This window comes from Hoplias malabaricus, chromosome 16, assembly GCF_029633855.1.
Source record: "Hoplias malabaricus isolate fHopMal1 chromosome 16, fHopMal1.hap1, whole genome shotgun sequence".
NCBI classification, from domain to species: Eukaryota; Metazoa; Chordata; class Actinopteri; order Characiformes; family Erythrinidae; genus Hoplias; species Hoplias malabaricus.
This window is the reverse complement of record NC_089815.1, coordinates 17,340,436-17,362,571: the sequence shown is the minus strand read 5'-3', so window position 1 is coordinate 17,362,571 and position 22,136 is coordinate 17,340,436. Positions and strand designations below refer to the sequence as shown.

The 22,136-nt window shown below is 38.6% G+C and overlaps 1 protein-coding gene across 2 annotated transcripts in view; it reads left to right on the top strand.

Annotated features, from left to right (window-relative positions):
- Nucleotides 1-22,136, top strand: part of ncanb (neurocan b) — a 227,276-nt gene that overhangs the window by 72,103 nt on the left and 133,037 nt on the right. For both annotated transcript variants that reach the window (XM_066648004.1, XM_066648003.1), the window contains exon 3: nucleotides 12,362-12,757. In XM_066648004.1, the coding sequence (XP_066504101.1) occupies nucleotides 12,362-12,757 (396 nt within the window). The remainder of the gene's footprint in view (nucleotides 1-12,361; nucleotides 12,758-22,136) is intronic.

The window sequence follows — 22,136 nt, the reverse complement described above, 5'->3', positions numbered from 1 at the left end:
GATGGGGGAAAGAAACATGTCCAGAATTGTATGTGTGTGTTTTTTGAGGAGAACGCCGTTTCCGTTGTACCGCCTTGGGGCAGATAAAGGCTTCTGACAGCGCTTAATGCATTTCAGGTGTTCAAAGTAGACGACAAATAAGACAGAAAGTCAACAATCGCAATGCATCAATAATGCTCCCATGATTGGTTGCTGTCTGTTTTTTTATTGTTGTTGTTTTGTTTTCTTTGTTGTCTCTTTCCTTTCTTGTTTTCACTCACTACACCAGGTTGCCGCTTCCTCTCTCTCTCTCTCTCTCTCTCTCTCTCTCTCTCTCTCTCTTGTCGCTCAAATCATTTTTTCCACCTGTTTGTTTTGATTGGACTTCATTTGGAGAAGGAAAGATTAAAAAAGAATCGACAGATCCTCAGACAAAGGCAGGGTCTCGAGGGGCTTTGCTTGGAAAAAAACATTTTCATCTAAATGCAGATTCACTTGTATCTGCTTTGACATGGACAGCGCTACACACATTTATTATTTAACCATGTTGTTATAGAAACAAATTTACCAGCTTCCTTTAGGTTATAATTAGGTTTTTAAGGAGGTATCCGGAATTGATTTCTTGTGATTTAACATTGCAGATTGATCTGTGCCTGCAAAACAACACCAGTGCAGGAGGAATCATGAGGCTAAACTAAGAAGCAGGACTGCAAACTGTGTTAATATTTTTCTTCTTTTTTTTTTATTTTTAAGTGCACCTTCAGTCATTACATACTGTTTATTTGTTCGGCGCAAGCAAGATTAATCCATTAGGGATTAGTGAATGCGGCCAGACTTGGGCCGGCAGCCATTGCTATGCATTACGAGCACACAGCTAAAAAATAACTACTTGTGCTCTTATTAAGGTGGACCATTGGCATATAATTGTGTTTTTCACCGCTTTCACCACCCCAAAATTTGGGAAGTAAATCAATCTTCTAAGGCATATTTGATTAAAGAGAACATCTACAATTCTGGGGAACTGATGTTCTCTCTTTTTTATGTTTAGAAGCTCTGCGTCTTTTATTCTGGAATGGTATGTTTGAAGAAAAGAAAATGACTACTGTTTGTGCTTGCCTGTAAGTTTTTAGTTAGTGTTTAAATTACCAAAGAATCTCATTTGTAACTCAAGTTGTTTAGTTTTGTAGCACTTCTGGTCTGAGTTTACTTTCATGCAGTTAGTGCCCTCCAGAATATCGTGTCAGTTCCACCTTAAATAATATGAATCAACAAAAATAGGTCAATATTGCCCACACATAGAACAGGAATAGAACAAAATCCTCACCTTTTTTCATGCTTTTCAATGTTCTGAGAGAGGAAGCCTAGCATATAGGACCAGGTCCCTTTGCTTTTTTTAAATATTTTTTATTTTTATTTTTTTTATTTTAACCGATTACTGACACTGGGGCTTCATAAACACATTAGACTGGTTTCCAGTGCACAAAACAAATGCTGAGGAAACATCTTCAGAATTTTATAAAAAGCGTTTTTCAATTAACATTGCCTTTAAGGCATAGACACTAGTCTAATGTAATGGATCATAATCATGGATCTGAATCTGAATCTGAATCATAATGTAATGGACTTTAATATTCAAATCTTAAATGTTTCTGTAAAGACAAACTTCAAACAGGTCTTTTTATAATCAGCACAGACATGTCAGTGTAGTAAAATAAGTCACTTTTAGCAGTTTCTATGTTTTCTAAAAATAAGCCAATAAGTATCAGTACGTAAATTAAAAAGCAACATAAATAAATATATAGAAATAAAAACATAAACATAAATTCAATAAATATGGTGTACATCCCAGCATGTCTAGAGGTCTGTTTTATGCAGTGAACTAAGACATAGTCAAAAGGAGTCTCAGCAAGCAGCACAACCTCCACTTCGCAAGCTCAATCCAAAAAAGACATGATTTTGCTTCAAAATCTCATTTTTGTTTGAAGTGCAGCTGATTTACAGCCAGATGAGCAGCTCTAGCTCTTTGTTATAAGGTATAACACCTGTTGAGTGGAGATACCACTAAGTAGCTGGATGCTGACTGCAGGATTCAGCTACACAGTGATGTTTTGTTCATTTTTACTGTACCCTACATTGCCAAGTCTGGGAGATGGCTATTGAATTTTACTGACGCATCAGTATAATAGTTGTGAGGGTGATATAAAATCCTGCCCCTTTGATCAGTGCAGTAGAAATACATGGTATACACCAATAAAAGTGCACATATTTTACAAATATATAAAGATGCTGGAATACACAGTATATAACATAGTCTGTATCTCAAAGACCTGCAATGAACATGTTAAACCAGGGGAGCTGGGGTTGACTGGTGGCTTTGACTAAACTATATTGGTTCTTTTATGCGGAAATTCTTTGAAGTTTTAAAAGTTCCTCTAAAGTAAACTGTGTGTGTGTGTGTGTGTGTGTGTGTGTGTGGAGGGTTGGGGGGGGGGGGGGGGGGGGGCATGGTGCTATTGGAGGGAGGTAGAGGGGCACAACAAGGCATATGAACAAGGCACATTATGCATGTCACTTGTAATAAATCCACTGTAAATGTCTGGTCACTTTATATATATATATATATATATATATATATATATATATATATATATATATATATTCTCATCTTAAAAAGAAGAGCATGGCAAAAAAAGAGGTTCCTGGGGCACTTCTGCACAGACTATCTTTTCTTTAAAATATAAAGAAATTTATGTACTCTACAGATTCTATGGAAAACTTACATTTAGTCAGATCTATTTATACCTTCTTTTGAGTTTCATTAACATTTCAATAGGCTCTCTAATAGACCAGTGTCTATAGACAAGTTGAAATGATTTCTAAATACCCCTGTGTGTATACAGCACACATTGATTTTTACTTAATTAATACTAAGCTGCATTATCTGCACTGTTTGTCATTTGTGGGCTGATTTGAAAGAAGAGCTTGAAATAGATAAGATATTATTATTGTAAGCTATTCTCACAGTACAGAGATGCATTACCTCAGGGAGAATGGGTTTATTTTGGCAAACTTATGTAACATACTATATGTTATACATAATTCTGTGACACTCTTCAGAATACAGTATGTTATTGTATTTTATCAATATCTCCCAGCACTATCACAAACTGGTTTATACAATTATTAACCAGCGTAGGGAATTAATAAAAACTCTGCAAATGTATTCAATATTACAATAATTTGTAAATAATTGTCACAGTTAAAAGTGAAGGAATACAAAAATTATTCATTCATTGTCTGAATCATTGGAGAGAACGATGCATTGAGTAACTCATGTTGAACCTGAGGGCTGCTGCTCTGTACTAAAATCCACCCTAGTAGACATATCTGCCTCATTGGTCCACGTTGTAAATGTAAATTCAGAGACGGTAGCTCATTGTTGCAGCACAGTTTGGTCACCCTCAAGTTCTTCATTAGTGGTCACAAGACAATGTTGGCTGGATTTCTGTTGTTGGTGGACTATTCTCACTTCAGCAGTGACTCTGAGTTGCTGCAGTGCTGAGTATGATCCTCCACCTGAATAACACCTGCTCTGTGGTGGCTCTTTGGGGGTCCTGATCATTCAAGAACAGGATGAAAAGGGGCAAACAATGTATGCAGAGCAAAAGACAGACTAAGGCTGCGTCCAAAACCACATACTAAACAGTACACAATAGCAGTACACGAGAATGACTAGGGTGTCCGACTACATAGTATTCGTTGAGCAGTATATGCAGAAAGTCCCCGGATGACGTACTTAATTGGGAGAAATTTTGAAGTATGCAACCCCAGCACCCTGTCCTTCCCCATGATTCCACTGGAGCTGCGGCGCTTAGAAAGAAAAATGGCGGAAAGTGGGGAGCCGGCATTTTACAAGTGTGTGATACAACAATAAAAATTTTTAAATACTATGATTATGGACAACATTAAATAACGTCATGAGTAACTCTATGGAAAACAACAAACTTTGATTTGATTTGTTTGTTGTTTAAAGTGGTATTAACATAACTTGTGAAATTTTAAAGCTTTTATAAGTGAAGGCTAGTGAAAATTACATTTCTCCTCAGGTAAAAAATCAATAAATTCCTCATAGTGTGTCTTCTCCGAGCTACTGCATGATGGTGTCTCAGTGTGGAGTTAGAATCCATGGGGGAAAGAGCCACAGTAAGTTTAGCAAAGATTACAAAATTAAAAACATAGTGTTGGCAAACAGGGCTTTTTTAAAGACTAGTGGGACTTTTCTCGTAGGTGGTGTGAGGTCATAGGTCAAAGGACATTGGTAAGATGGTGTATGTAGTGCCTCAGAGGTTGTGTGGATACTGCACACTCTCGTATTGAAAGACCGCATATCTTTAGCGGTCTGGCAGTGCGCACTGAATTCAATTCAGTACGTAATGTTCAAGTACGCGATTTCAGACTAAATTTTGTAATTGTAGAACTACAAAGTGCTCCTGAGTGGTCAGTGGAGCTGAGAGAATGGACAGTGAGTGTAAAAACAAGTAGGTGGTCATAATGTTATGGTTGATGTGTATTCATATATACTTTGCAAATATAAGCTTGTAATAAAAATGATAAACTCTCAGTATTGTGTATCAATATTGGTGTACAGCTGCTGGCTCCAGGGAAAACTCCAGCAGAGCAACATTCTAGGGCTATTTCAGATTCTGTCACTTCAGTGGCCTTGCTGCTTTTGCGTCTGCTGCGTGCGTCCCACCACTTCCTATAAACACAACAGACGAGTGTTCTACTTCAGCTGCTCTTAGAGAAGTGGGCAGCCATCATCCCCACCATCATGAGCGCACCATTATCCCTGCAAGTGCTGCTGCCAGTGCCAAAATGCACTCCCCCTTCATGCTTTAGTGAAATGTCATCACGCATGCCATTACAGAACGACACTTACCAGTGCAGCATTGATTTACAGTGTGCTAGACAGTAGGTACACTGCATATATTCAGCCCTTCTTTTTTGTGCTTTCATCATGCTGTAAATTGCCACTGAATATTAGCATAAGGCTTAGTGTTCAAGCTGTTTTGCATAGACGAGGAGGAGGAGGAGGCTACTGGTTAAAAATGAATCGGTATATGACAGAAAGCACTTAAATAAAAACAGCCAATCAGCTCACTGGTAAAGTGACATGATGGAAAAGCTTGCCCTCTATTGCTGTGGAACATGCACTCACAACATAAAGAGAACAAGGTGAGATATATATTTTTGCACTATTTTCCTACCTCCACTACTTTGACTCTACACACTCTACTTGCTTTTGGTAACTGGTGTCTGTTTGTCTTCCACTACGACTCACGAGACACTGCAGATCACCATCTCTAACAGGAACGGAGGGTATTGGAAGTCACAACAACCACAGCCATAATGTTAAGCATTGATTACTCATCATGCATTTGCATGTTGTGGTTGCTTTTGAGACTGAAACAAATTCAGACAGATCAGTGCAGTTTTGCATTCCTTGTTGCACCATCTAGCTCTCGCTGGTTTCTTTCATCAGGCACCAATCCAAGCAGCATTTGAACCACTTCAAAAGACCATGGTGTAATTTCACAAGCTGCCTTAATGTGTCGGACAACAACAAATGAGATCACTAGTAGCTTGGAGATTTTACAAATGGCTAATGTGTGCAGGATATCTTGCATTTCCTCATAATTGACAAGTCTCTCTGGGCAATCAGCGCTCTGAAAAGTTTACACATCATGGTTTAGTCCCATACTCTACTTGGAAACATGAGTGAGCAGGTGCTAAAAATGACATAGTTCCAGGTACAAAATTTACATAATTGAAAAGCAACAAAAAGTAGAGTACGCATGCAGTGAAAAAGCACCATTACTATAGTTCCAACACAGTTTTAAGCATCCTATGTTTTGAAACATTTCTGTGGATTTTAGTTTTAGGCATATAGGGCTCTGCCTTTTCAACAGGATATTATCTTGGTCTTGTATGAGCGAACATAACTGCCAACATGGCCACAGAATGGACAGACTGTCCTATTTTAAGGACTTTAGTTAGATTTATAAGAGTTTCCGCTGCAGCATTTTGTAGTCACTGGGAAAGAGGGTGCCTTTTACTGAGAGTGATGCTGTTTTGGCTGTTGTGGTGTTGTCAGAACCTGCCAATTCTATACCAGCACCTGCCACATGAAATATGCAAGAGTAGGTGAAAGGTGCCCTTAGAGAAGCAAAAGTCATGCTAAAAATATGAACCCGTCCAAATTCTCAGAATTTCAGACATAAATCTAACCCAAAATCTGACAGGATCAACCTAACAATCCAAGTGATGACAATAACAAGAAAGAGAATCAAATAACACAAGCAATGAAATATATTCGGTGGATTAAATTTTATCCCCGATAATAAATCGACGCACATGATTTTGCAGCACTCAATTTTTCAAATGGTAGACTACCAAAAATGTGAACATCAATGTCCATTTGTTTTCAATTTGTTTAAGTAAGAACTGTTCATGAGGCACTTTATTGTTACTGTCTCGTTTATGATTAAAACAAGAGACACACTACACAGACATCACTAGATCTGTTCTTCAAGAGGGTGGACTAACATCAGTCTGGTCATGAACTGTGCAGTTGACATAAGGTTCTACACCTTGCCACCCATCTTGTGTTACTGATGTTGTTGGAACTGTGAAATCTTGGAAGCTCTATGAAATTGAACTTCTTTGCATGTAGAGGACTAACTGTACATATGTTGATTAAAAAAATAAATCACAGGTTAATGCTTCACAGTTAGTAAATTAAGTGTTTGTCAGCCCTAACTGATTTGATGCAGCAGTGATTATTGTGGTATACGATTGCACACATCTCAGATACTGTGGATGCAGGTTTTTCTGGAGCTATAAAAGGAAAGCTGTGACAGCCATATAACATCAGCAAAACAGGGACTTACAGTCAGGTGTGAAGGCTTTGGTCTCTAGTGGCAGAACAATAGTGAAAAAAGCAAGCTTCCCTGTGGATATCTGAGTAGTAACAGATTTCGGGTAAATGTGACAGTCAACAACAGAACAATAAATCTTCAAATAATATACTTTCTTTATCTCACAACATAGTTGTTCTGAGTTAGTTCCTCAAGACTTGCACTAAAGACAGTAATGAACTAAGTCGTTGTGATTTAAGTGTTCAAATTGTTCCAATAAGTGTTGCAATACTTCTAGGTGGACATCACACATCCACACAGTGAAAGCAGATTAGTGAAAGTAGCAATATATATACACACACGAAAATGTGCAAGCTAGCACACACTCACTCACTCATGCTTAGTAGTCTAAAATGTCTCCACAAGGGGGCACCATTAGTAGATTAATAGTTTTTGATGCTTCATAAGAAGATTGTTGGTCATTAGTGACAATGTGTCCGTCTTAAAATTTAAAAAGCCTCTGCATAATTTAAGATTGTATACAATTTAAAGCACTAATTAGGAATCTTGTTTTTTTTATCTTGTTTCTTGTTCTGTTATTTTATTATTTTATTATTATTATTATTATTATATTTTATTGTTATTTTTGTATGTCTTCTCTTGTATATTATGTGCAGTATTGTAACAACAATTTCCTTCTGGATCAAGTGTTTTCTTATCTCAACTTTTTTTAAAGTATCTAAAGGGACATGTTACTTCCATCTTTCAGATCCAGGGGGGGTCTTAATGAACATACCTCTGGTCAGAATGCCACAAGGATTACACAAGACAGCACCATTTTCACCATGTATAAACAGCCCTCAGAATGGCTGTTTTGAGCACGTTTTACTTTATATGAAAATGGGCCACTGTTCACCCCAATATGTGCATTTGCACAAGCTGTCATTTTAGCCTTTTTTTTCTCTGTTCCCTTTCTTTTTCATTGTCTTTGTTGTTTGTGTATAGTGCTGTTATTTCTTCACAATTGTTGTGCTTGTTTTACTGTTTTTTTTTTACCTCATATTTGTATAATTGTGGATCCAGTGATGTGGCTGGAAGTTACAGGACCAGAGCAAAATCTGAATGGCTCATATCCTATGTTTTCTGACTTGGCAGCCCAGATATCTACTGAAGGGGGGTCTCGTTTCATAGTCTGTGAGTTGCTATGAAGTCCAGATGGACACAGACATGTACAAATGCACTGACAAAAAGTGATTTATTACATGATATGTCCTGTTTAAGAGTGTACATTACCTTCATTGGCACCCTAGTCTTGTTATAAAAACAGTATTCCAGTTCCAATGGAATCTATAAAGCACATATACAGAGGCTGGACATGGATGCAGCACAACACCAGCCCAAAAGACAAAGAAAAGAAAAGAAGTAGGTGGCTGCAGCTGGATATGTGTCGTTTTGGCAGTCTCTCTGGTTAATTATCGTGGAGAGTGGAGAGCCACTGATGACATTTCTCTTCCCATTTCACAGCAAACTGTCCACTTTACATTAAATCAAAAGTGATAAGGGCCGGGCCGACTGAGACTGAAGGTGCCAAACAAGTCCATATCTAATGAAAATAAATCAATGAATGAATTTTCAGGCTCTCGCTCTGATAGTCAGTACTGGCTCTATTTTTCATCTTCATCCCCCCTCGTTCCTCCCTCCACTCCTTCTCCTCGTCTCATACAGGGCATCATTCACACACTCCGTCTGCCTGAAAATTACATTTCCACTCTCCAGTATTTGAAGGGGGAGGGGGGGAGATGGTTTGGGAGCTTCTTTTTCTCCCCTTGGCTCCACTTAGATGATATAATGAATCGCAGTGGTCGCCTTAATCAATGAGTCTCTGACTCCAGCCGTACTCTAGGACAGCTCTAATGGAAGGTGTATATAATAGGGATTGCTTTTAAGTCCAGGTTGAGGACCTGATTCTCTGGTGGCCTGTGGTGTGTGGTGATACTGTCAATGTCTCAACTCCTCTTTTCCCTTTGCCACCTAATGAATTTTTCCCCTCATATCCTCCTGTTATAGCCTCTAGGGAGCATTGCCACACTAATAACTCCACTGGGTTGTATGCTTACCTCATCTTGCCTCACTGAGTCTGATGTATCTAGCACCGTATGGATCCCAGCATTGACGAAAACTGAATACATAATGCATAATTCATCAAATCTCATTGATCTTGAGGAAATTAGCTTTTATTTGTCCTCAAAAGCCACACAAGAGCCTGTTTATCTTCCTGTTGTCTTTTAAAATCAATCACTGGTAATCTTACACAATGATCGTTACTTTAGAATTTGTTAAACACACACATGTCCAAAGTTTCTTCTGAAAATAGTAAGATTAATAGGCAGTTTGTGTGTCTTTGCAGCAGTGATGGCCCTCTACTGTTCTGAGAAGAATTTTGTTTAGATTCTGGAACATTTCTATGAGGTTTTGATGGCATTTAATGATGTGAGATCATCCCAAAGATATTGGATGGTTCTCCATAGAACCCAATTTCATTGCTCCACACCATAATGCTGAAGGACTTTATACCCCTGTAGACCACACTTGCCATTAATACTGGTGACCTTGTGCTCATGTGCAACTATGTGTACACAAACAAACATCTGTTTCTCTCTCTAAACAGACGTGTAGCTCATTAGGACATTTTCTTTTCTCTGTATGTAGTTTCCCAGTGAATCCTTAAGCAAATACTCAAACTGAAAGCTTAATACTGAACATAAAAAAGAAAAGCTTGGATGCAGGTTCCTCATAGTGACTTGGTGAATTTAAAATAAGCAAAAATTCATCACAAAAATAAAAAGGGTAAAAAGTTAACATTAAGATAATTATTCAACACATTTATTTGTCTTTTAGTTTATTTCATAATTGTCATTCTTTTACATCATATATCCAAAGTGTTAGGAGCTCATGTGTGGCACAGTGGTCTAAGCATTGGTGCTACCACCTGGAGGTCACAGGTTTGAATCAAGGTGATGCCTCAGCCTGCCAAGGCAGGGAATCCTAGAAAACACAATTTGCCTTGCTTTTTGGGTGGGTAGAAAAGCCCTTCTCCCACATCACTGCCCATGGTGCTATTTAGCATGATTGTCTGTCAGCTGATGTGACAGTTCTGGAATTTTTTGTGTCATTGCATCAGCAGCAGTTGGGACAGATTCGGTGGGCTGGCTTTGTGTGTCTTTGAAGAAACACCTGAGGCTGGTGACACAAGGGTGTGATTTGAGGGTAAAATAGGATATGACTAAAAATTAAGGGAGAAAATTGAGAATTGGAGTTCTCTTGGTTGTCTAAAAATCCTCCAGATGCCTCTGCCATGAGCAAAGAGAGAGCGAAAGCCTAGCATACTTATTTACAGACCCTGGGGCTAAGTAAATGTTCACAATCAACAAGGGAATCATATAATTAAGTATCATAATAGACATGGCTTACTGAGAACAACAGTGTTAATACTAATGATGTGTTTTTCCCCTTTTATGGGAGTGTACACATTTAATACCTCTATTATTTATGCATGCTGTATATAGGTGAATTGTCTATGCTTTCTATGCTATCTGTATTTTTTATGCTTTCATCACAATGTGGTATAATTTGTGTTGTTGTCCATTGTAAATATTGTAGTATTTTAATACAACATAAGGCAAAGGGATTACTGATTCAAATTTTCTTTTACATTTACATTTACCTAGGGCGGCACGGTGGTGCAGCAGGTAGGGTCGCAGTCACACAGCTCCAGGGGCCTGGAGGTTGTGGGTTCAAGTCCCACTCTGGGCCTCTGTGAGGTGTTTGGTGTGTTCTCCCCATGCCCACGTGGGTTTCCTCACATGGCCCAAAAACACATGTTTGTAGGTGGATTGGCGACTCAAAAAATTGTCCATAGGTGTGAATGTGGGAGTGTCTTCCCTTGTGAAGGACTGGCGCACCCTCAAGTGTGTGTTCCTGCCTTGTACCCAGTGATTCCAGGGTAAGCTGCGTACCCACCACAACCCTGAACTGGATAAGCACTTACAAACATTGAACGAATGATTAATATAGACAGTCGTATTTCAAAATAAAGAAATAAAATAATAATTAGAAGAAGAATGAATAAATGAATGAATGTATATGAATAGCTCCGACAGTCTCAAAACAGTCCAGTTCATTCAGACATTCTCCCACAGTCCAAAAACACACGTTAGTAGGTGGATAGGCGACTCATAGGTGTGAGTGTGTGAGTGAATGTGTGAGTGTGTGTTGCCCTGTGAAGGAATGGCACCCCCTCCAGGTTATATTCCTGTCTTGCACCCAATGATTCCAGGTAGTCTCTGGACTCACCGCGACCCTGAACTGGATCAGTGGTTACAGATAATGAATGAATGAATGAATGAATGAATATGAATACGTATATTACAGCCAGTGTTTGGAGGCAAACACTTTTTCAAATTAGAAGGATAAGCATTTTTTTTCTTCATTGTCACTTTACCATAATGCAACATTTTAAATAAGAAAAAAAAGCTATATATAGTTTTGATGTGAGCTTTTAAGGATAGAAAAAGTAAACTGTCCATCCATTATTTCAACAAAACCTGCACTCTATAGTAAAGAAGACACATAAATTAACATGAAGGTAAATGCATCCAAAGGATTAGTAAATAACTGCTTTATGTTAACTAATCCTTAGCAGATTACTTTTTCCACACTTAGTCTAAAGAATTGAAGAGTTTTCAGGAGTTTCAAAGAGTTTTATCAAAGACTTCAGAGAGCTTTCCATTTGTTTTGATGTCAGGAATTAACAATGTGGTTTGTTCTTTCTTTCTTTTTTCAGTTTTTTTTTTTTTTTTTTTGGCAAAGCAGGAATGTAGCGCCATCTGCAAAAGTTTCAACATCCATAGTCAAATGATCTTTTGAAGTCAAGTAGATGCTAACCATCACAGCCAAAACAATGCAGTACATATTGAGATAAAATAACTTCCCCCAAGTCCTAAAATATATGCCTACATATCATCGCAATCCAAGTAAATCTCCATTTTTGTAAATTTTTAAATAACTACATCATTTGAACACAGCAGCTGTTCTTGACATTGTGTAATATCATGATAAATAAACCAACAAAACCAAACCAACCAAAGTTTTTTCCTTTTCCTGTAAAGTTACTATTTTGGGAAATTCATGTTTTTAATCGGACAATGACGATATATAAATGTAGGACCCACTGCTATAAAAAGTTTTCCTAATTAATTTTACAATGTACAACCATTTAAGCTTGAAGCCAAAGTAGATCGAATGAAATCAATGTAATATGAAACAGTTATGGTTCTAAATGTACCAAAGATGTGTCCTTGAGAGTCCCACCCAAGTGACATTAGAAATATTGCCCCTGTGACAATTTAGTACCATTTATTTCCACAAATAACCCACTTTATCTTCTACCTCTATTCTCTCCTCAGTCTCTCTGGTGTTGGGTGACACTGTGGTGAACATGAGGAAAGTGACCCACCGGGCAATTCAAGTTCCAGTGTCCAGCACGGCACTCTTGCCTTGTGTGTTCACTTTGCGGCCGAGTCCCTCCCATGAGCCACCACGCATCAAGTGGACCAAGGTGTGGGGTCAACGTGGCCTGGACGGTCTGCAGAGGGAACAGTCCATACTGGTGGCTAAGGACAATGTGGTGAAGGTGAAGAAGGCTTTCCAGGGGCGCGTCACACTGCCCGGTTACCCAGACAACCGATACAACGCCAGCCTGGAGCTGACCGGCCTGAGGTCTAGTGACTCAGGCATGTACCGCTGCGAGGTAGTGGTGGGCATTAATGACGAACAAGACACTGTGCCCCTCCAGGTCACAGGTAAGCTAGCACACCGCCGAATGCTAATGCAGATGGCCCTCCTTTTGAATGATGCAAGCCGCATGCTGCCAGGTGCCTTGAGGTCAGGAAAAAAAAAAAAAAAAAAAAACGAGCGCCAGCTGTACTGTACCAGAAATCTCTGACCTACTTTGTCTTGTCCTCTGCTTACTGTAACATGAGCTTGCTTTTAGCCTCATGGCCTTGCAATTAGCTGTCGTTTAGCATGGCCTCAAGGTGTAATAAACTCAAAATTGTTGCTGTGAATCCTAGATATAATTCCATATCTAAAATTACTATAATTATAGCACAGTAAGCCTATGTGTAGGATTTGTTTTCAGAGTCATTTCTGGCAGAACCATGCCTGTTTTGTGTGTTTTGTGTAGCCTTTTATGTGAATAGAGCAAAGATTAGTTAAAGTAAAATATATGTCTTTATGTGAGTGACTAGCAACGTTATGCTAGTCACTAGCAACTATGTAAGTGAAAATAGAGATGCTAAGTTAGATACTAATTAATAATTATGAGAAACATTCTCATTATTATAACTAAATGGCTATTTTTTCAGAGAAAGTGAAGCTACCATAGTTAGTATATTTGTCTGCACAAGCTGGAAGTTACTATGTAGTGCATTATTTAATGTCGTCTTGCCTAATCTCTATTTTGTATAGCAACTCAAAATGAGCCCTAAACTTGCATTTTCCTTTTAGGAATACCTTAGCATGCTAAGCCTTCGAAAGCACAGGGATGAGCTAAATTGACCCCTAACATCCCCTAAAGTATTATGGATTCAGCAGTGAAAATCTAAGCAGTAGAAACCTCCATGAATTTTAAGATCCTCCAGAGCTCATGGGATGCCTCCATATGAGTTCTCAAAGAAAACAGCATAAAGCTCCTCTTATTTAAAGAAAGGGGATCTCCCTTCTCTTCTAATCCTGACAGCTTAACTCTTAATTACCACTAGTCACATAACATTAAGATAGTTTAAAGTTAATTAATTAAGGCCAGTATCTCCAGTCAGTATCAATTTGTATGAATTTTGGGAAATCTTTGCATCTTTTACAAACTGAATTTACAGATAAGATGCATGTATATGTCCTCTATTTATTTAATTTCCTTTCAAAACAGCCATTAAGAAAAGTTATTGCAAAAGATTTGTTGAGAATTTAACACAAAATAATTTTTTTTTGCTGGTTCCAAAACTGGATTATTTGAAATAAAAAAATAAAAAAAAAAACATGAAGAGATGACACATGATGCTGGTGTTCTCAGTACAACAGACCATGACCTCAGACCTCAAGAACGCAGAATGTGTTTGAGGAGTTTAATTAATGAGGTTCATTAATTAAGTTGTTTTTTTTTTTGCTTTCTCGTCCTATAAAATAAATTATTTGAACTTAGTATGTGCAACTGAAAACTCTTAATTATCAAAAATATATAAAAAGAAAACGCCAGTTCTCTAATATAAACAACATAAAGTGCTTCTTGGTGGCACAACAGCTAGTGTTGTCGTCACACAGATCCTGGGTTTGTGTGTTGAGGAGTTTGGTGTGTTCGCTCCGTGTTCATGTGGGTTTCCTCCAGGTGCTCCGGTTTCCTCCCACAGTCCAAACACACACATTGGTTGGTGAATTGGCTGCTCAAAAGTGTTTACAGGTGTGATTGTGTAGGTATGTTACTTACGTGTTGATAAAGCAGTCATTATACTGACACCTAGTTGCCTGGATGTATTAGGGTGTGTTCAGACTTGTAGCTCATTTCTCTTGGTCCACACCAAACAGGAAAATGACACATTGTTACATTTTAAATCTGGTTTGGTTGAAGTTAACATGGTTACATTTACAATTGAACCAAAGTAAGTAACAAAGAAATTACATATAATAACCTTTCATGTTGTGAGCCAGTTGTCCACTGGGCTTTATGAACTTATCCAGGATGTGTGTGTGTTTATCTGGAGATAGTGTTACCAACTGGAAACACAGCAAGACATGGCAAAGTGGATAAAGGAGTCAAAACAGATTCACTGCACAAAACAAAGATGCTATGCCAGGAGGATTGTCTTATGCTTGTTTGGTACACACTAGATTTTGAAAGGATGTATTGACACTTGATCTAATGAACAGCATTAACATAGCAACCACACCAGGGTTCATTTTATCTAACCAATACTGAGAAATCTGAACTCACCCTTAGAGATTTAATACTTCACTTATTTAACTGGGCCCTCATTTGGGGGACCCACGTTATGGAAAATAAACTGGTTATTTCTGGGACTACAAAGCAAATTCGATTTTTAATCTTGTGGAGGTATGTTCACCCTGGGTCGCTTTCTGTAAAGAGTTTGTTATGTTCTCCCTGTGTCACTTGCCAGGAAGTGGGGGTGAATGTGATTGGTTAAAATGCATTTGGTGTGGATTTTCAAATAGCGCATCATAAAGCTCTGCCTAAACCCTTATGGTTTGCCTTCTCTGACTGCCAAATGTCTAGTTTTGCTTGATACATAAGTCTACAGTAAAAAAAACATTTTATTATATTATATTATATTGTACATTTATGCTTCCAGAGAAATTTCTAGCAGTCAGAACTGGCAAACATGGGGTCTAGGTGGAGTTTTGCCAGTTTATGGCATGGTACTTGAAAAACTCCGCCCAACCATATTGAAACATATGTTTGGTTCTGTGTTTTTGGGTCCTGGTTGTTTCCCCTGTCTTGTCTGCTTCCTGCTTGTTCCCCGGTCACGTGATACCCTTCCCTTGTGTGTCTAGTGTCACGTGTTTTAATTAGTTTCCAGGCATTTCTTATTTGAGTTGTCTTCTTATAGTCCATGTCTGTGTTTCCTGGTTGTGGGTCATTGTGGATTTATATATGTTAGAAGTCAATCGTCTGTGCTTTGTGTTTCTGTCTCAAGGTTTCTGTGTTTGGTTCTGTGTATGCTTAGTTTCTTTGCTCTGCTTAGTTCTTGTTTAGTGTTTAGCCTCCCTGCTCTGTGTTTAGTATCCATGCTCTGTGTTTAGCGACCATGCACTGTGTTCAGCATCCATGCTCTGTGTTTAGCGTCCATGCACTGTGTTTAGCATCCATGCTCTGTGTTTAGCATCCATGCTCTGTGTTTAGCGTCCATGCTCTGTGTTTAGCGTCCATGCTCTGTGTTTAGCGTCCATGCTCTGTGTTTAGCGTCCATGCTCTGTGTTTAGCGTCCATGCTCTGTGTTTAGCATCCATGCACTGTGTTTAGCGTCCATGCTCTGTGTTTAGCATCCATGCTCTGTGTTTAGTGTTTAGCTCCCTAGCCTTTTAGTGTTTAGTACCCTTGCTTTCTGTCTAGTCCCTTTGTTGTAAATAAAATCTCCTGCACTTACCTCCACCACCGTTCCTCGCTTCTTGACCACCCCTACACCTGCATTGTGACACATATCACATTAATCCCTGCCTTTGGACTGGTAACCAATTACTCTCCAAACCATTTATGAGCAGTGATTTTGCATGTGTGTTCTGAGGAACATGGTTTGTTTTAGAGAACCAGAGCTTCCAACCACCTGGAGCTTTTATTAATATGAGAATATCTCATAATAATGTATATTAGAGCTGAGCTAATAAGAGGTGCTTTTAGCATTTACTGTTATTGCTAAAATATTTGACAAAAAATTAAAGACAAAGCTATCCAGTTTTTTTTTTTTTTTTTTTCGTTTGTCAGCTTTAGAACTATAATTGCCAAGACTCTGCAGTTGTGAGCTAATTAGGGCAGTCAGCAGTGGCTCATACTTGGTTTTTCCACCGCCCACACGCTTGCTAGCATTATGACTTCAAAAAGCAAGCTGTACATAGCGTGACCCTCTTTTTTAACAAGACTGTGCTTTCTCTCAGTGGACCACCGGCCCCATATAAAGCAATTCCCCCAATGTTTGTCGTAGACAGTGAACATCTTTTCTGAGCTCAGAAGTGCTCCCATCCTCTTAGGAAAATGCTGCTACAGAAGGAGCCGGGCTCAGAAAATGGGGAAAAAAGTAAAGTGAGAGAGGGAATGAAAGGGTTGTTTCCGCCCCAGCCGTCTCTTTGAAGTAGTCTATCACTGAGAACTGGCATGGAGAGCAAAGGGAAAGGGAGTGGGCGCCCCCCCCCCCCCCACACACACACACACACACACACACACACACTCTGCGGAATAGGGTCTTTTTTTTCTCTCCTAGGCAATGCTTCAAGCGTTCCACCTGAAACTCTTGGCCCTCTGCTGTAACTCTGTAAAATAAATCCCAGCAGCAAGACTTCCAGTAATCTACTTTTTATTTACAGTATTTTTACTGTAAATGGTGAACAGAAATACAGTGAACAGTTACTGTTTATAATCCCAGTCTGATCAAAATAGTACCTCTTCGGGAAAAGAAAACAAATATTTGTAGCTTTCAACACAGGTTAATGGAAAAATATATATTAACTCCAATATAAATTTACTGAAACAAAACCACACAATGTATTATTATTATCATTGTTATTATTATGGTTGTTTTACCAACTGGCTGCTGGCTGGAACTATGATAAGGAGAATTGTTGCCCATGAGATCGCTTTTCTAACAAAAAATAACTGAGCTATTAGTGGTCTCCTGCAAGCGTGTTAAGTTATTCTGAGATATAGTACTGAAATAAATATTTTGAAAAGATGCAGTTGCTGACTAAACATGTTTTAGAAGGAATATACGCAAACCTTCAGTCTCACAGCTCGGTTGCTTCATGCTATAGTACAAAAATACAATTGACAACGACTAAACCTGGGGTAAAAACAAATGTATAATGTACATAATATACACACTGGCCTGTCACAGGGTGGTGGGAGGTCAGTTATCCCTCTCCTTTTTGCTCCGCTGGAGGAAACAGCAACTTAGTTTCTCACTCTGAGCTGCTTCAGCTCCCCTTCAAAGCTGGATGGCACAGCTCTTTTACTGTTAACACAGCTATAGCACTATATCGCGTATGATGCTCTTTATCTAGTTATAAAATGCTTAATACATGCAGTGGTGGTCTAAATTGTTCATTTATATTTCATAATGCTAAAGTAAAGTTTAAAGTTCAGCCCCTATGAGGGAATTTCACACACAGTAGATTCAATACAGTAAAATAAATCCCATGTCCCAGAAAGTAATTAAGCTGAAGAGTAGATGACATAAAATTGATACAATATATTTGCTGTAAGATATTTATGGCAAATATTTATTGTGCAAACCTTCCCCAAACTGCAGCCTTCACAGTTCTATAAATGTGAGAATTCCCCTTGTATTCGGAGCTCCTGAAACTGAAGGAAGTTTTTAGAAGCTGCAGGCTTGGTCTCCTTGGCCTCCTCTCTTTCATGTGTGTGAGTTCTCCAGGGGCTGGAGGTGGGAATTGCTGGGAGAGGGGGCTTTGAGCATTTTTTTTTCTGTGCTAGATTCAGGGACGATATGGTATGGGAACAGCAGATGGACACTTCAAAATACAATCGCAGTTCTCATTTCTGTGCACAGTAGAGTGGAAGGGTCAGGGGGTGGCCGCCTGGACACCAGCTCACACTTCACACTCTTAGTTTTTTCCTCCTCACTGTGCTCTTTCACCACACTCTCTCTCTCTCTCTCTCTCTCTCTCTCTCTCTCTCTCTCTCTCTCTCTCTCTCTCTCTCACTGCCATTCCCCGAGGATACTGAGTGGGGCGAGACTGGAGATGGAAAGCACTGCAGGAGACAATCGCAATGGAAGTTCCACAAGGGAGCACAATCAAACACATTTAGAGCCATCAATTTCTACACTGCCAGACACAACAATTGTTCATATGTACAAACTGGATTCCAAAAAAGTTGGGACACTAAACAAAAACTGAATGCAATGATGTGGAGATGGCAAATGTCAATTTTTATATTCGTAATAGAACATAGATGACAGATCAAAAGTTTAATCTCAGTAAATGTAACATTTTAAATTAAAAATATGTTGATTCAAAATTTCACAGTGTCAAAAATTCCCAAAATTGACAACATGATTGTGTATAAAAAGAGCTTCTCAGAGTGCCAGGATCCGGGTACTGAAATGGCAGCCTGCAGTCCATGTCTTTCACCTATAGAGAACATTTGGCGCATCATAAAGAGAAACTGGTCTCTTCTGTCCCCAGATGTCTGTTGAGTGTTGTAAGAAGAAGGGGGGATGCCACACAGTGGTAAAAAATGGCCTTGTCCCAACTTTTTTGACGCCGTGAAATTTTGAAACAACATATTTTTCCCTTAAAATGATACATTCTCTCAGTTTAAACTTTTGATCTGTGATTTGTGTTCTATTCTGAATAAAATATTAGATGTTGGCACTTCCACATTATTGCATTCAGTTTTTATTCACAATTTGTTTAGTGTCCCAACTTTTTGGGAATCCGGTTTGTATATATATATTCATTCATTCATTCATTATCTGTAACCGCTTATCCAGTTCAGGGTCACGGTGGGTTCAGAGCCTACCTGGAATCAAGGCAGGAACACACCCTGGAGGGGACGCCAGTCCTTCACAGGGCAACACAGACACACACATTCACTCACACACTCACACCTATTTTTGAGTCACCAATCCACCTACCAACGTGTGTTTTTGGACTGTGGGAGGAAACCGGAGCACCCGGAGGAAACCCACGCGGACACGGGGAGAACACACCAACTCCTCACAGACAGTCACCCGGAGAGGGAATCAAACCCACAACCTCCAGGCCCCTGGAGCTGTGTGACTGCGACACTACCTGCTGCGCCACCGTGCCGCCATCTGTTTGTACACTGTTCTTTCTCTCAGCTCCACTGCACATACAGGAGCGCTAAGTAGTTACAATATCAGACTGGAGTCCATGTGTTGCTACATACTTTCTTTACTGTAATTCAATGGTCAGGACCCCCAGAGCTGATATGGTTTGGGAGATGGATTGTCCTCAGAACAGCAGTGATATTGATGTGGTGGCCGTCTTTTAGTTTGTGTTGTGTTGGTACAAGTGGATCAGACACAGCAGTGCTGCTGAAGTTTTTAAACTCTACCTGTGTCACTGCTGGACTGAGAATATAGCGCTAAATATATCCGGCCAACAGTGATGAAGGATTAGAGGTTAACCAAAACATTGTGCAGCAACACATGAGATACTGTCATAAGGTAGATGTCTCTAATAGAGCGGAAAATGAGTGGACACAGCTGAGTTTGTGCTGGTTGGCTGTAGTCTTAGACAGCTGAAGATAGAAGAGACTTTGAGTTGAGTCTGAGCCTGTCAAACATGTTAGATTTTAATAAGCATGAATTGATTCCATACACTCCATTCAGCCTCCAGGAAATTTAGTTTGTTGTTTAATTTTACACAGTTTCATTATGAAATTTACAAATATTCCCCTCTCTTTCTGGACATCAAAATGTAATGTACTTTTAGGGAACCCAAAAGGACTTTAAAACCACAAGTTTATTTAAATATACATTTAAAATATGTGTACTTTTAGGAACAATAATGTACCTGTACAGTAGAGTAGAGTGTAGGGAGTACTTGGAAAAAAATATTATCAGATGTTTCCATTGCCATTCATTGGTGCACAGACTGACCTACGCCCTAAGTCATGTTATTGGATACCAGTTGGCCTAGTAATATATTGTATGATGCAGCTCTCCCAATCCTCACCATCTTGGACCAGTATTGCTACGACCATTTCACAGGGGCCCACTAAGAGAGTCAGAGAAAACCTGTGGAGTTTTAAAGCTAGTCCATGTGTGGTTCTATTGTGAAAGCATGAAATCTGTTGCTGTAGGAAGGACAGCTTTTGTAAACCGAAAAACACCTTATGCACTGAGTTAAGGCGGTAATGAATGATAAAAATATAGCACAGAAAAAATCACACAGCGGCACATTAATTTAGGGGAATGTGGTGTAGCATATTGTGATTGGTCAATTAGTGAATGTCATTTTTCAGAAGCCATAATCAGTTAAAATCATCCAGGAAGTGTGTGATACCAGTTGTTTTGTAATCTGCCTTAATACAACTTCAAAAGACATGTAGTGTACCCATGGCTTTAGCTGATGTATCAGATGTGGGCAGTTAGCATTCTTCTCCAAGTGTATTAAGCTGTCCAATGACATTCTGTGGTCTTCATTTGTTGTCATGGTTTTCATTCTCCCCAGTTGCAGGCATCTGTTTTTTGTTTTGTTGATTTTTTATTTTATTTTTTATTTTTTTGCTTTTTTTAAATGGGTAGAGATACCTAACAAATGGGGATTACTGGAATGAATAAATTGGGGAGAAAATGAATAAATAATAATAAACCCACTGATTTTCATTGACATTGACAATAGACATATCTATAGATGTATCAGTCGTTAATCATATGTCACATCAGGTGACATAGTCATATGCAGTAGAGATTTATCATGATAGATGTTGCCTAGTAATATAACAGTGTCGTGTTATCATTGCTCTCATTGCAGATTATGACACATGTTAAATCTTTCCTAATCATCAATGGTAAAATAAATATGTCAGTAATGTTGCTGGAAATCACCTGTAAATAATGACTTAAAATTATTATATTTTCAGTCTATACAAATCAAGTCAGAACAAGTATACAAATTAGTCAGAATATTAAGAAAATGCCTTTAAAAGTGTTAACATAAAATATAAAATTTGGTCATGCTGCTGTTCCAAATAGAGAGGAACAAACAATGATGGTTTATGTCCCACCTGCTGGAAATTTGCTTTCATGCAAAAACAAAATAGCAACGCAGGGATTTCTGTTGTATCTTGCTGGTTATATGTTAATTATGAAACATCTTGTTTGTAAATTAGCTGCTTAATTGGCACCCTGAGCTAATTTTCTGTAGATTGACATTAATCAGTGCTTTAATTTTCTTTTCCCTTATTCATTCTTTTGGTTTGTAAACAATGTTTGAGAGTTTTATATTTCGTTTGGATATTCTTTGACTATATATAAATAATTCAAGGGACTTTAATTAAAATTGCATTAAACGAGACAGTGCACATTTGCATCTCACATCATTTTTCAACCAAGAAGTAGCAAAACATATTTATGCAAGTGATTATTATTTATTTATTTAGAGCAGTGTTTCTCTTCTCTATTCTTTGTTTGTTTGTTTGTTGCTTTTGTTTTCTTTTTGGACCACGTCATCTTTAAAGGAAGTTCTCAATATTTACTAAAAATAAAAAAGTTTTTTAAACATTCGAAAGGGTATTTTCTCACCATTAGCTAGCTGTCATGTCTGTTTCCGTGCTCAAAATTGATTTAATGTGTTTATAAAGCCCCAGTGTCTGTAAATGGGTTAAAAACCAAAGTGTCTTGGTCTGGTATGCTACGTTTTCTCTGTGTGCAGAAGAGACATTTTGAAGGATTTTAGACAATGAAGGGA